The following is a 16,050-nucleotide window of genomic DNA, read 5'->3' as shown; positions in this document are numbered from 1 at the left end:
TTATTTAAACTATTCCATGACAGCTTAGGGTTGTTGTCCTGTTGTAAGGCAAACCTTTGCTTTGGTCTCAGCCTCTAATGGGAAAACACACGTTTCAAAAACGTTGTATCGTTTTAATTCCCCATAATGATGCTCCTCTTTGTGTTTGTAGATTAATATCCCAATATAGACATTAAAGTTTGTTTTTTTAATGTGAAAAAGTTCAAGCAGCATGAATCCTGTAGCAAGGCCATTTATGCCTGCAGGAGATATTCATATTTTAGAACCAGGTGCTTCTTCACAAAGAGTTTTCCATCTTAATGAGACTCATTTGCATAAATAAGGGCTATATTAGGTTAAGGTGCCGAATCAGAATAGAAAGATCTTATAAAAATAACTCTTCATAATAAATTAATAAGCTGTTGGTTATTAAATTTACCTCACAAAGAAAAGTCAATTAACCACATGGTTTATTTATTCCATTAAATCTCTGCATGTGAAGGGGTGTGAAGGGGTGTGTATGCATACATCCAAAACGAAGAAGCAAATCTGACAGGCATGTAGCCAAGAATAGCATGATTAAACAATTGTCTGTGCTCCTACAGTAACGTTATAAAATTATGCACGAGAACTTGCGGGTCCATCATTTAGCCTTCAATATGTCTCCCTAAGGGCTTTAAAAGAATAATTAGGCCTTTGAAGCATGGCAGAGAGAATAATATATGAGCTTTTTACAAATTCAGAGAAGGTCCACCGGTGTTTGCGTTAACCTACAGAAACCATGTTAAACAATATATCATATCTTCCAGGGACACATCAATATTTCCATACAGCTCATGAAATATACATGTGCATGAACCCAAAGCTCTGCAGTCCTGCATATGTGCTAATTTGCAAGCAAGACATTCAAATCGGTCTTCGTGCATTATGAACCATCAGAGCTGCTGGCAGTTATGGGATCTCCAAAAACAGAGCGACGCGTGGCTCTCACCCGTCATGGTTGTATGACGCCAGCACCACGCTGGGACTGGAGTAGGCGTTGCTGGTCACCCAGGTGCAGTGGACGGCGAACATCATGAGCAGCATCAGCATGAGCATGGTGACGATGGACTTGATGTTGGGACCCAGACCCTCCTCTGCCTTCTCCTGCTCAGACACATGCTTGCGCACCTTGCCCGCCTGCAGGGGGAGACATGCGCTCTTATTACAGACGGAAAAATCCAAAAGCTTCCAGAGATATGAATTATTTAATGACATGCATTATTAATCCGTCTAAATGAGCAAAGTCTTTTGGAGTGTCCACAACTTTTTTGTGCTGTGTGAAGACGCGTCAGAGAACTGCTGCGTGAAACGCTGTGATGAGTTAATATTATTTTACAGCTGAAAATCATGGCTCAACTGCAGAGGAAGACTGCAAACTGTTAATAAGCACAGTTCCGTCCTCTGAGATGAAAACACAGAGTTTAAACCAGGGAAGAAAAATGTAAATGATGACACAAAATCAGATATTTCCAGGTGATGAGATGTTAAACTGGAACTAACACGTGTTCTGCTATTGCTGCTTTTCCTACAGGCATAAAACATAAAGCTAAGTGTAAAAAAAACTGACTGTGGTTTTTGTGAAACCAGCCCGCAGCATTTGTGAGGAAGAATATGCTTAAAACTAAGACATCTTGCACAATCTAAATAGTTATGCTGCTTAAGGCTTCAAGAGTAGGAGGACTTGAAAATTTCTTATCAATTTATCTTTTCTTGTTACTCTCCAACGATGCAATATTTGCCGTTTCTGCTGGAATTTACTCAGAGTTCTGTGTTCTTTCCTCCAAAGATAAAGATCCCTGGCTCTGTTCTTCTGTGTCTCTTATTTTACAGCCACTGATGGAGCTTCTGCTGGCATTAGCACTGTTTATCGCCTCCATTTTGTTCTTACAGAAACTACTCTAATTTCACTGCTTCCTTGTTTGGCTAGGTCTCTTTCTTGGATAGGATCTAAAAACAATTACTATAATTAACAGCTTCTTTTTCCACAATGGTACCCTCTATTATGATTTTATGTTAAGTTGTGTCTCTTCCTTGATGAAAGTAAAGACACTGCTGCTATTCACCAAATGCATTTTATTTCTCATAGAGAGTACTCTTGACTCAAGTGTTCCTTTTGTTTTAGTTTCTCTTTTCTGTTGGCATCAACTATGTAAGTGTAGATTTTTCTCACTTATTGCAGATGTTTCAAAACTCATCAAAAAAGCTGCTTCAATTATGCCATCTGGCCCGTTAATAGCATTAATAAGGCCTTTAAGGTCACCCGAGTCACTGGCCCTGCCATCCATTCAGTTCAAAATTTTAGTTGTTTTCACTTAACCCAAACATGACGCCTTGAGAACTGTTTTGATCACGTCTCAGGTGTGAAAGGCTGTTAAACTGATTTAAGGCAGCAGTGTAGGTGTCAGAAAGATGAAACCTGAGGCCACTTCCTCTGCTTAGTCTTGCTTTTCACGGTTAACATAAAAAGCTTCTTTCCCTCCACTTTGTTACCACCTTCTCTATCAAAAATGTGCATGTTGTTGTCTTCTAAAGAGTGTCATTGTCCTGCAGAAGTAGATGAATTGGAAAGTCATGACCATATAAGCCAGATCTTCAGTGTTGGGTCAGCGTTTTGTGTAGCTGCTGCTTAGTTTCTCGCTGAAATGGACTTGATACTTATCACATCTGAGTTGGTTTGGTTGTTTCACCCTTGGCTTGAACCAGTACTGGACAGCGGGGTTCGCTTTAAAATTCCCCGGAATAGACACTCGTGCTTGGATACTTTCAAAACACATGAGAAGTAAAATAAGCAATCTACCTTAAACAAAGTCCAACACTAAGCACAGGATGTGGCTGTTTGTCATCTTTCTCACACCTGCTGTGCAGCCTGGAAAGGTTACAAGTCTGACACTTAGAAACCAAAGTCTAGACACGAAGGAGCGTTTTACATCAGAACTGAGATCTTGTCAAAGAGGTGTTGTCCAGTTTCTCTGTAATTAAGCACGTAGAATTGTCTTTCTTTTCCTTTCTGGCAGAAGGTGATCCTGTTCCAGAGCTTCTGTGTTCTGCTGGATGAATTCACTGAGGGTTATTGGTGTCATTAACTTTGTTTACTCTGTACTACTATCCTATGGGAAAGACCTCCTACTCAGTGCTTCTGTTCTTAGCCATGTCTCCTTGATGAAATAATACTTTGTTTTTCCATTTTCATAGAAAGTACTCTGTGCATCAGAGTTTTTTATTTTTCTTTCCTACTGAAAGTCCTTTTGATTCACTGCTTCTGTGCTTAGCCATTCCTCCTGGAGTCCTTGGTAAAACTATTGCTACAATTTATTCATGCATCTCGTTTGTTTTTCATCCCAAACAAAGCTTTCCTGACCCGATCCTGATATGTTTTCTTTTTAGTGCATTACTTCTATAGATCACCACTCACTCTGAACATGGTAGTGAAGAAAGTTTCTTCTTGCCAAAAGGTGGATGTTCCTTTCCACTGTCACGCCCAGGATGAAAAAAAAATGGCTGAATGCAACAAGCTAGGCTTCCTCAAAAAGACAACTGGCATGAAACTAAATATGACTGGTTTTGTAATATTCTTTGAATCAGACTATGTAATTGGATACAGATTGACAATATCCATCCATCCATCCATTTTCTGTACACCCTTGTCTCTGATGGGGTTGGGAGGGGTGTTGGTGCCAATCTCCAGCAAACGTTTCGGGCGAGAGGGGGGCGTCACCCTGGACAGGTCGCCAGTCTGTCGCAGGGCAAGATTGACAATATGAATGTCATAATGGATTGATTTCAATTCAATCCTAAAAACTGGATCCATTTGTCTAGGAATGTGCTTGGATCTAATATTGTGATTAGCATTTAGCTAAGCTATAAGCTCATTTGAAATGAACAGAATCTGAATTGTGGCAGTTTACTGGCATTTGTAATGCGATCTTGAGCTGCTGTGTGTGATAAATGTTTGGCATTCTGATTTGATGAGAAGAGCTTGTACTTTCTTCACAGGTTGCTCTTTTGGAACAGACCCATTACCTTGATTAAACTGCCTGAATAAATAAAACTTAATTATGGGCCTAACTAACCGAATGTAAACAGGACTACTTCAGAGGACAGAATGCTTTAACAAACAAGCTTTCTGCAGGATGACACGTTGGTGATGCTGAACGATTTGCTCATAAAAGTGTTTGCAATCTCTCTAAATTAAGCTGTCAGTATAAACAATGCTTACATTATAATGTTCCATTTCATTCAATGCATTTAATGCTTAATTAAATGATCTCAATATCTGCATGTGCATGCTGTATATCCAGAGTAATATGTATTTTTATAGGCATTTTTTTGGTTTACAAGACTTGTTCCTTAAACATAAACACCTCCAGGAAAGCGCTACTGGTGTCGCAGGGTAGGAAGAACTTTTCCATTTCTTATTTTTTTAATTACTGTTGTGAAATGATTCCAGAACGCACTTCTAAATTCAACGTGAGCCAGCTAAGAGGATGGCACCAGCATGAAACTGTAGCAGCTGAGTCACTTCTGAATCATAGTTTACTCAAACAGTTGGGGAGCGAGGAGGGAAGCAGAGAGATGTGTCAATGCATTCAAACTGCAAAGGTTGTGGTGAAACCTCAGCAGTAAATTAACACCTAAACATACAGGTGCATCCAAGTCAGTTCATTTCTGCTTAAAACTCAACACATTTAGGTTTAATATAGATCTACTACACAAAAACTGGTATATTTGAAGTGTTTATGTTTTTAATTATCTTTTTTTAATTAGTCCTGTAAAGACCAACACAGAAATGTTGACCTACTGAAATGTATGTCCACGGACAGCTATTCGGAGTACAGTATATGTAAACAAAATTAGTTGTTTGTTATGCTCTATACAGTTATTGAGAATACTGTTGACATGACAATCCAGCAGAATGTCATGTCAATGACAATTGATATTTGTCATTGACATGTTAGCCTCTGTAATTGTTAGCCCCTGTGTGTCTATTGACACACAGAGGCTAACAAGCTTTAAGGAGAAGCCGATTTCTTGGTCCAGCTGGACTTGACACCTACCCACACTGCCAAAAGCACCAACACTGGCCTTAATGACGATGAACCTGTCTGGTCAGTAAGCTGGCTTCACCATTTATGTCATTCTCAGATTCAAGTATTAACTTTCTCTTAGACAAAACCATCAAAGATAACAAACACTGATAATATTTCACTCTGTGTGTAATTAGTCTGTATGAAACAAGTTTCCCTTTACTTTTGAGTTACTACAAAAATAAAGCTCTGGGTTTTTCCAGAGACTCGCCTTGTCGTAAAGATTCCCTGAGTTCCTCTTGTCGTCCTCGTCGCTGCTATCTTCAGCAGGCGGCTTCTCCCTCTTGGTGTCGTCTCCCATGTAATGCTCAAAAACGCTGGAGAACGCCACAGCAGACAGCATGCACACCACCGGAGTCAACGTCAGCATGAGCCTCACCATTACTCCGGCAAAGTACACGGCACTGATGGCGTACAGGGCCACTGGGCAGGCAGAGAGAAGAGAAAGGAGGATAAGAAATCATTTGAAGCAAAACAAAAAGGTCAGATGAGGATAAACAAAGTATGAATGTAGCTGAACGGAGATAAACCTGCAAAATAAAGAGACCGGGCAGTAAATTCAGGCAGCATAATCAATCTTTGCAGAACCCTGAACAGAGAGAACAATGGCTGAACATTATCCTCGCTCAACCTGCTCTACAGGTGCACGGCTAATCAATAACTGTTATTGGTTAATTAACTGCAGAACAGAGGCAGACTGCAATGATCCTTTTCTTAAGAGCTAAAAATCTGCCTTCCTTTGGTGCCCCAAGTGTCTTTTACTGCAAACATAAAATGTTTTGTGAAGATGCAGTCAGTCGGTCTGCTTAAAAGCTGAAAGAACTTAACACTTAACAAGCAGCTGAGTCACAAAACAGGAGGCTGATTTATAACCCCAAGCATAAGGACAACAGATAACCACTGTAGAATGAGGGCTTTCAGCTCCATCCTGACATAAATGAAGACCCTGTGGTGGAGAAACATTTATTTCATCAAGAACAATGAAGCACCTGTCAGCCTAAAGTTCACAAAAACTCCTCAAGCTAAAATATCCCTTCCAAACTGCCAAGACGCGAGTAACGTGACACTGGCTGCTGGAAGGAATAAAACATTTAGCGCAACCTCTATGGTGAAACTGTTATATTACATGCATCTACATGACAATTTTTCATATTTCACATATGCATCAATTGCCAGATTTTGTTCCAAGAATCATTTGAAATTCGAACAGTAAAGGGAAAGATTAATATGCAGCAGGATTTGCAGTAGTCTGTTATTAATGTCAGTCTCAAAGTATATTAGAAAAGAGAGTTTGTTGTTAAGCTCCTCTGTGTTTCTTCTGCAGCAGGTTTTGTCAAGTTTATTTGTGTGAAACTGTAAATGTCACTTTGGTTTCACACTATTCAAAAATAGTTACCCCAACTAGATATAATCAATGATGTTGACAGTATTAATGAGTCAGCATTAATACTTTTAGTTAAGAAGTAATTATGAATGTTTTCTTCCTCCCCTGCTGTGTGAGCATAAAGTGTAACTGACTGACTATCTGAGCTGCAGCTTCATAACAAAGGCAGTGGATAAAGCTTCTGATTAACTATTAAATAAGCCTGATTATGAATGTTTTTCAAAGCTAGCACAGTTTGAAGTGGTCTTAAGAATAGGAATACTTCAAATATTCGAAGACAAACTAGAGGTTGGGACGGTCCAAAATGTTTCATCACAAAAAGCAGAACAAGAGCAAAGCACAGAGAGCTGCTGATGAGCCGGCAGAAAAACAAAACCATCTTAAGTTTTGTTTTTTTTAAAGCTGGTAACTGATATCTAGAAAAGTTTGATATGTTTACCCTTACACATTTTCTCCTAAATAAGTGTTTCTAGAAACATCTGATTCTCAACTTGCTTTCCCCTGTTCTAAATTAATTTAAGATGCTAATTCCAAAATGACAAATCTATGCCAGACAAACACATAAAGACTACATGCAGCCAGTTAATAAAAGTCATTCAAAAGCTGCATTAGGGAGGCATAGTCTGATGTTACATTTTGAATAAAGGGTGTGGACAGGAGGTTAGCCTTTTGGCTAAATTAGTTGAGACATTTTTCTTTGTTTGGAACAATTTTACTGAATTTTAATGCTGTAGTTAATTGCCGTTCATTGTAACATGTTTATTTATTTTGCATACAATCAACTAGCACAAAAATAAGTGAATAGAGATCTCTGAATAACTTCATATACAATCTAAAACAACAAACACAGGAACACTGAATAATATCAGCAATTAAACTGTGTGTTTGGTCCCTGACTCAACAGGAGAGGTTTATCCAGAGCTGAAGAAATGGCTGCATGCAAGACAACCAGCTCCATTTCTTAATTATCTACACCACAGAGCAATACGTTGGTTTGTGTTCTGCTTGTAGCTGGTTTGAAAGCAAACTGCGCAGCTGTATTGAGCTCTACTATTATTAACTTATGAGCAAACATTCTGTATTCTATCTGCCTTTGTCTCTGACTGTGGTTTTGAAGGTTTCTCACTAGCTGACAAAACAAACATACGTTCTCACTATGTGCAATAACAGACAATACTAGAAGCCTATATTATGTTAAGGGCTGACCAATTTTTATAACTTCATCCAAAGTGTGAGAAAATCAAATGTTTGAAAATAAATCTCTGAAGATAAAGCTTCTAAAGCATTGAAGTCATCAGGCTTCATTGTTTGTCCCTCATAAACATCAAAACCTGTTTGATTTATTTAAAATCTATGCAGATCTCAGCGCGACTCAAAATAATGGATTAAGCATCGCAGTTTTTAGCAAAATAAAAAATATTTGCAGAAAGCAAAGCAGGAGTAAATAAATTGAAGGCAACAGAAGCAAAAAACACAGACAGCTCACGTTGCAGCTCAACGCCACAGGTCAAATTAAGGTTTCATGATGTAAATATTAAAAAAAATAAATAAATAAATCTTCGCACCAAACACGCGTTCATCATTGATGTTCTTGATGCAAAACCAAAGGCCTGCTGGGAAGGTGCAGACCAGGATGTGGAGATCAAAGAAGAAGGACACCCACGTGGTGGGCTGGTGCTCCGACACCGATGCAATGATGGGGATGTGGATCTTGGCGTAACTATGGAGACATGAGGAGGAAAAAACAGACAGGTTATAATTATAATTTATGTACTCTCCCTGAAAACAGAACAATTACACAACAGATCTTCTGATCAAGGATAAAACATGAAGAATCATTTCTACTCTGTACACTAATCAGATTTAAAATGATTAAGGTAAATCTGATTTAATTAACTGTAATTTCAGACTTCATTTAGTCAAAAATTAACATTGTCAGTAGCCTTTGTGTACACAGTGAAAAGAAAATGTATTTACCCCTTAGATATTATTTATGCTTTTGCCATTTTGATCACATTTTATGTTTAAAAATCAAAGAAATTCTATAATATCAAATAAAGAAAAGTTGAATAAATACAAAATGCAGTTTACATTTAGAAAGTAAATGGCTCTATGTAAGAAAGTAACTTTTTAAATTATAAAACATTTGATTAACCACATTTTTAAATCACTTTCAAAGCCACGTTGAGGCCTGATTATCTTCTTATGAATGTTTTGTGTGTGAATTGAATATTCACTTAAATAATCTCTTAAATGAAAGAGGATAAAAATATCTAAAAAAGCCATACATCATGTCTTAATCTTCAAGAGAAGATGAGAAACAGCCTGGAAAGGGTTACAGAGCCATTTCTGTAGCTTTGGGACTGCAGTGAACCCGTGACTCATTATCCACAAATGGAGAAAACATGAAACGCTGAATTGTGAACATTCCCAGGAGTTCCAGGCTGCAAATTTTACACACAGAGCGCATCGAGTACTCATCCTGGAGGTCACAAAATAATACAGAGCATCTGAAGCATTGCAGGCCTCGCTTCCCTCGGTTAAGTTCAGCCAACACGATTCAATGACAGGAAAGAGACTGGGCAAAACTCGTCCATGGGACAGAACCACAGCGAAAACCACTGCTGGCTAAAATGAACACAATGGTCTGCCTCTTTCTGGTGGATGTGCATCATATCACATCTAATATCAACATTAGAAAAAGGACATCATCCTACAGTCAAACATGGTGGTAGTGCTATGATGCTCTGGTGCTATTTTGCTGCATAATTAACATGTAATTAATAAAACTGCTTTCTGTGAGAAAACCCTAAAGGAGAATCTCCAGCCATCAGTTTGTGACGTTAAACTGAAGCTCACCTGGTTTAGAGAGCTGGATAATGATCCAGAATCACACCAGAGAATCCCCTCCCCACCGGATAATTCAGGGGTTTTAACCCCCTATAAAACCCCTGAATGGTTTTATAAACAAAGTGACAATTTTTAATAGGCCTAGTCAAAGCCAAAACTTAAATCTGATTGAGATGATGTTGCGTGACCTTAAACAGGCCTGAAACGAGGCTTTAAAAAAGTGGATTAAAATTCCTCTACTCTGAGGTAAAACACTAATTGGAGAAATTATATATATATATGCAGAAAGTGAGAAGTGGTCAAAATAATGAAAAAGATGCAGTGCTTTCAGACCTGAAATAATGCAAAGAAAACAAGTTCATATTCATTTAGAAACAACAATACTAATGTTTTAACTCAGAGAGAGTTCAGAAATCAATATTTGATGGAATAACCAGGAGGATTTAATGGGGTTCAATGCAGTGGGCTCTGTGAGATGCATCTAAAAATATTATTTTAAATATTCAAGCGGTTTGATGTTGCAGCTTGAAAAGCCTGAGAAACTAAGATAGCAGATTTTCTTTCTGGAAGGACAAAGCTAAAAAAACAGAAAAACCATCCCAAACAAAATATCCCCGTTCTGCTTATTTCAGCAAGTTAGAGTTTAAGGGATTGATCGCTTGTGCTGGAAAAATCCCACACTTTGCAGAGCATCTGGAGAACAGGAAGTGCCCCGTGCGTTGTTCAACACAGTCTGTATCAGCAGCGTTTTTCCTCCAGGGACGATGCAGGACAGCTTTATTGCCGTCTCAGAAAACAAATGCACACACGCGGTCGACTGGACAAGTGTTCCATTGACAGTTGGGAGTGTGAAGGTCAGCAGAGCTTACCCGGTGTCCCAGAGCGAGTAGAAGCGACCGCTCCATGGAGCGATGTATCCTGCAGACAGGAGAGACGATCAATAAGGTAATGCTTTTGTGTTAATGCTTTTTATTACACACTTGACATGCAAGGACTGTTTGTAGGTGTGTGGAAGGTGTGCTGAACTATATTAATCTGAAGTGGAACAATAAAAAGTTCTTAAAACTATGAAAACATTTGATTGCTCTTTAAGCAAAAATAATAAATGAAAGAAAAACTAACAGGACAGTTTGGGTCTATTGTTATTTCAGCAACACTGACAGCAAAGAATACATATATAGTCTGAAATAAATAACTTCTAATCGGCTTCTTTTCACACCATTTGTCATTAAGACATTCCTCCCATTTATTTAGCTCTGCCCTACAGATAAACGACCGGAGGCAGAGATTTGATATGCGGTTCAGCATCAAGGACTTTGCTGTCTCTGCTTTCTAATTAACAATAATACCAACATGACCTGGGACTCAACAAAATCATTAATAACTTAGTGACTTAAAAGGTCCAGTTTCTCCTAAGCAAACAATCATGGAGTTTGATAGTATTTAAAAAAAATATCTGTGCTCGAGGATGGGATTAAATCTGGAAATAAAACTGGGAAGGAATTTAAAATTTGTACCAACCAGTAAAGCTAAACTACAAATTGTTTCAAAGTAATCTGTGTCAAAAATAACATACAATTAAGCAATTTTTCAATTGAAAAATTCAAGTATTTTCAGTTATGTAAAAAGAATTGCACTGTAAAATTACAAGATTAAATTGAATTTAGAGCTCTTGTATGCAAAATGTTTTTAAACAGAAAGTCATCTCTTCCAGTTGAGGTTTTCCTCTGGCACTAAACGAGCTAACTTGGTATGTGCTGAAATTATTAGAATTCAGCTTTCTCAAAGTATCTTTTTTGTTAAAAAATAAAATAAAATAAAACTCAAATTTCGACTAAAATAAAACAAGAATAGCAAGTCCAGTAGTGGCGAAATGCACAAAGCAATTGGAGTCTAAAGACAAGAAATCCTTCAGCAGAGAACAAGTCTATGCTCAAAATATATTTTATTGATGCTGTTTAATTAGTGGAATTGACTTGTTTTCAAATGTAAGTGAAACCATTTAAGTTGCAAATTAGACCTCACAGGGCATTTACAAATGTCTCTTAGTTGGGCTTTGATCTAGAATATATTCCAGCTCAGTTTCCTGAGGGCTTTTGGAGTCCAAACAAATTAAAAACGGTCCACACACACACACACACACTCTAAGGTTCTTGAAATCTTTACACCAACATTTAGTCGTGCTCTGTCCTGTAGCCGTTCTATCGCTCAGGTGGTTAAAACAAGATGGAGAGATCTCTAAATGAGACGTTACAGAGCTGTAAACCAAACCAGGCAAGAAAAGAGATGAAGAAAAGCAGCATTAATATAAATGGAGACACACTACGAGGTGATTCATAGGATAGTACTGATTTAACCAATCAATACTTGGCTCAGTGGTAAAGATACTGAGGGGGGGAAAAATACTGTTTTTGTCTTCTGACTCTGAAATGAAAGTTTGATAGACAGGACTGAGTAGGCAGTGTGTCGGTGAAGAACTGACACCCTGCACCCAACAATCAGAGTTCTACTGCTAAATTCTGATTGCAGACATACGGCAAAGTTTTACCAGACGAAGCCAGTGTCCAAGTGACAGAACGTCTGCATGAATGCGAGTCAGCAGTCCGTATGCACGGCTCTACCATCTGTCTGCACTTAAGAGAAGTCCTGGACAAGCTGTATATATTATCCTGAGCAGCAGAACGTTGAATTTTAAATGTCGCAGGCAAAACTTTGCAAACAAAGTTTACAGATATCTAAAGGAAGGAACTTTTTCACTTTCACTTTAGGATGTGCTGCGGGGCGAAGCACCGCTGGGTGAGGAAAGACGAGGGGACGATTTAGAGATCTAGGTCAGGCAAATTTGAACTTTAAAGTATGAAAGAAACAAATAAATAAGCTGAGAAGAGGAATATTAAAGTTCAGAATAATGGCCGCAGCGGGATGAAATGTCTAGGGAAAAACATCAACATGCCCAAAGTTCACCCAGCTGGCTGTAGATGCAAAAAGAAAAACAAGAACAACACAGGCACAAAATCATTCACACACACACCCCCAAAAAATTGATTCAAAGCTTCAACATTCATATCTGTTTATGCTTGTTTACTATTTTGCCTTCCAAGTGTAATTTTCAGACACAGAATGCTGATTAGCAGCCCACTGGGAAAGCCTGCAGGTCACACCATGGATGAGCGCATGGCAGCTGAATAAAGCTCTGAAATGGCTTAAATTCCAGGTCTGGATCGCCATCAAGAAAATTTTAAATCAATCTGCCCAGAAAAACGGTCTTCCAACCGCAATACAATTTCCTTCACACAGTTGTTAAAATTATGGGAAAAAGATTCATTGATAGTATTTTGTTTATTCTACCCATCTATATTTTTGAACTGAATGTTTAGCAATAAAATCCTCTTTAGCTTCACCTTACTGTAATGCATCAGGTCTGCTGTTTTATAAAAAAAAATAGCCACAGTAAGTTATATTGTAAAAACATTTTTTTTTTTTACATTGTGTCATCTAAAAATGCTGAGCGGTATGGCAGAGTAAATGCCAATGTTCATCTCAGCTCAACATTTAATAAACTTCCAGGATGTCAGTTTTGGATGTATGAAAACAAAAGAGTGTTGTGGTCCAAAGTTATACTTATAATAACCAGAGGCTGTAGGATAAAAAGATGGATGGGAATGCAATCCATCTTAGATGAATGGATAATTATATGACAGAATATGAAACCATGTTGGTTTGAGTGCAAAATGAAATGAAGTAAAACTAATTGTTTCTGGCACAAAAATGTTCAATAAAGCTCATTCTGCTAACTGAGGTTTCTTTTAATCATTAAATTATGCAAAAAATTGTATTATCCAGTGAATCAGATTTAAACCAAACATCAAGTAGTACAACTAATTAATACAAATCGCCTTAAAGCTACAGCTTCCTTAATTTCTTTTTGAAATAAATAAATAATAAAATATTTTAATGCTGTCACAAAAGGTGAAAGTCCATATTTAGGAGACATATGTTGTCTATGACTTGACAAAAGAAATTAGTTTAAATACAAACCTGTGTAGGTGAGATAGATGACTGTGAGGAAGACAATGCAGGCGGCGAGAGAGATCCCGAGGAAGAAAAGCGTCTGAAACTCCTGCCGGGTGAGTCTGTCCTTCAGGTACTGTAGGAAGGCGTAGGCTTGCAGAAGAGCAAACACACCTGAGAAAAAGGCACAGGCAGACATAAAAGATTGAGCAAACATCCAAAGAAAACTCCAGTTGAATGTTTGAGGAGGCTCTGATTGATGCCGCCTCCTGCTGGGTACAAAGTGGATTTGTCATTTCTGCAGCGTTCCCACAAAGACGTCCATGAGATCCCCCTTGGCTAGCCAGGCAGATGTTGAAGACTAATACCTCAGGACAACATATTTGAAATTCATGAGACATATCTGTGTAAATATGCCTGTCTCTTTGCTTGCCTTATCTTCATTTGCAGCCCCCGTCAGTCACACTTTGCATTCAGACTTTCTTTGGGTGGTTCTCTCCATCACCTCTTTGCTTGTCTGGACTGTTCCATGTATAAAACGGAAACGAAAGAGCGACCTGGTTTCTCCAGTTTGCATCACCTTCCATCCATTCGGAAACCTTGCATGAAATCCCCCCCGTTCCTCCCTCACTCCTCCGTTACGCATCCACCGGCAGAAGAACTGCTCTCCAATTTCCATGGTTACGTTCCTGCCCGTCTCCTGGAGGGCTGCCGTGCTGCTAACGTGCTTGTCAGTCTATGCCGCGCTGCTTTCCCTGCCTAAGTGGGGCAACGTCCCACCAGCCCTGGTGGGTCCGTCGCTCCACTCAGGTCCCACTGAGCTCCATGAATGCTGCCACCAGATGTTCTAAGCAGCTGCTACCTTGATGATACTGAAACACATTTTGCTCACTAAAAGAGACAGGAGCCAAAACCAGGGGATGCATTTTTTAGATGTTTTTTTTCTTAACCGCCTCTCGTACGGCTGCCAGTGATAAAACGGGGACACTTCAATGTGCACCTGCTGCACCGTTAAGAAAATTCTCTCAAAAAAAGAAAAAAAAAGGGCTTTGCTCCATTTTCAAAAGGTGCCAAAAAGCAAACATGAACGGATGAATGGAGCACTTGCCAATGTATTCATCGATGTTTCCTAGGCAGCAGATGGGCCCACTTGAGAGTTGAAACTCGGCAGGCTTTAATAAAGTTCCCAAAAGCAAAACTGGAGAGCACCTCACATGAGTGGCAGGGAAGGGTGCTTTGTTGTTTCTTCTTTGGAAATGTACCTTAGATCGCTTTTCTCCCACAGAGAGTGATTAACGCTGAGGAGGAATTTACACCCGATACATCCTGAAGAAAGTCAACTGGTGGGTTAAAAATAATACAAGAATGTATTTACATTCCTGGGAGGAACAAAAGTTAAAATGAGAAAATCCAAAATGTGTGCTGTGCATTCGTCGTTGTGTATATTTAATCATTAGTTTGTCAAATAAAAACACAGAGGAAAACAAATCTATATCTACAATACTTAATTTACAGAACAGCAATTACGACCTTTTCCAAAAATGTGTCCATCATCATATGATGTGACATTATTTCCCAACCAGAAAGCTGTTCTGCTATCCTTGATAAAGATTAATAAAAATCTTTAGATATACATTTATCTTTTATGACACCAGAATAATGTCACATTGAAATCCAGTGGACCCTCGTCGATTCATGGTTCGGTTTCCACAGACTCAACAATTCAGATTGTTCTGTGGAAGGTAACTTTAAATTATTAAAGTAGATCATATTGAAATCATATTGAAATGTAAAATAACTGGAAGAAAATGCAGCTCAGGAAAGATTCATAGTCGCAGTGCCATGTGAAATGCTATTGGCTAGCATTTGCAAAGCAACCAATCCAGAAGCACCATCTGTTTTGCTCTGCACTGATTGGCTGTACACGCAAGAGCTGAAATAAAGAAGAGCGTAAATGTTAGCTACTGCGGGAGTGCTAAGACGGTTTCCATTGTGCGTATTACCTAATATTAAGGTGTATTTAGTGTTTGAACTGCTAAACTATGACAAGGCAGTCTCAGGTAGTCATGGACTTGAGCTATTCTGTGTTTGTTGACCCACACATACCAGGGGTCAACTGTATTCAGAAAAAAATCTTTAAGTTTATTTACTCCGTGTAAAAAAAATGCACAGATATCATATTGGTAACCGTGCTTTCAACACCTTTGACCAGTAAGATGGCAATTTATGTAGAGATTTATCGACGCTGGGAGATTCAGAGAGTGATCTTTGAACTTTGCACTCTGGAGAGTCTTCTGCTCTCTTCAGCCAACTCCACAGGTTTTGTAAAGGATTTAGCTCTAGGGTCTGATATCTCCATGGAGGAAGGATGAGTAAACATCTCCTTCATGGAGGAGGTTTTTGCAGGATCTCTACACACTCCCCATTATAGAACTCCATCCTTTCTGTTGGCATCAGCAATCATGTTAAAAACAATTATTTCTTTAATTTGCCATGTGTTTCCTCCCTCTTTAAATGAACTCAAAGAAATCTCTAAGAAAATTAATTAAAAACAAAAGGCTACACAACATCCCTGCTTCTAAAGAGGGAGGATCTTACCTGCAGCAGCCATGTGTTCACTGGTCCTGATTGGCTGGAAGCCGACAAAAGGGACCTGCATTGACAGTATGAGCCCCACGATGTAAAACGTGCTGTAGGCTG

General features: G+C 38.7%; 1 protein-coding gene across 1 annotated transcript in view; it reads right to left on the bottom strand.

The window, feature by feature from the left end:
• LOC102219972 (dolichyl-diphosphooligosaccharide--protein glycosyltransferase subunit STT3B) overlaps positions 1 to 16,050 on the bottom strand; it is a 103,686-nt gene that overhangs the window by 10,893 nt on the left and 76,743 nt on the right. Inside the window, exons 6-11 of the mRNA XM_014474542.2 lie at positions 15,949 to 16,047; positions 13,378 to 13,524; positions 10,209 to 10,257; positions 8,055 to 8,209; positions 5,317 to 5,528; positions 971 to 1,158 (exon numbers count right to left, since the gene is read on the bottom strand). Of these exons, the coding sequence (XP_014330028.1) occupies positions 971 to 1,158; positions 5,317 to 5,528; positions 8,055 to 8,209; positions 10,209 to 10,257; positions 13,378 to 13,524; positions 15,949 to 16,047 (850 nt within the window). The remainder of the gene's footprint in view (positions 1 to 970; positions 1,159 to 5,316; positions 5,529 to 8,054; positions 8,210 to 10,208; positions 10,258 to 13,377; positions 13,525 to 15,948; positions 16,048 to 16,050) is intronic.

This window comes from Xiphophorus maculatus, chromosome 13 (genome assembly GCF_002775205.1).
Source record: "Xiphophorus maculatus strain JP 163 A chromosome 13, X_maculatus-5.0-male, whole genome shotgun sequence".
Lineage (NCBI taxonomy): Eukaryota > Metazoa > Chordata > Actinopteri > Cyprinodontiformes > Poeciliidae > Xiphophorus > Xiphophorus maculatus.
The sequence above is the reverse complement of the archived record's forward strand: the minus strand, read 5'-3'. Positions and strand labels throughout refer to the sequence as shown.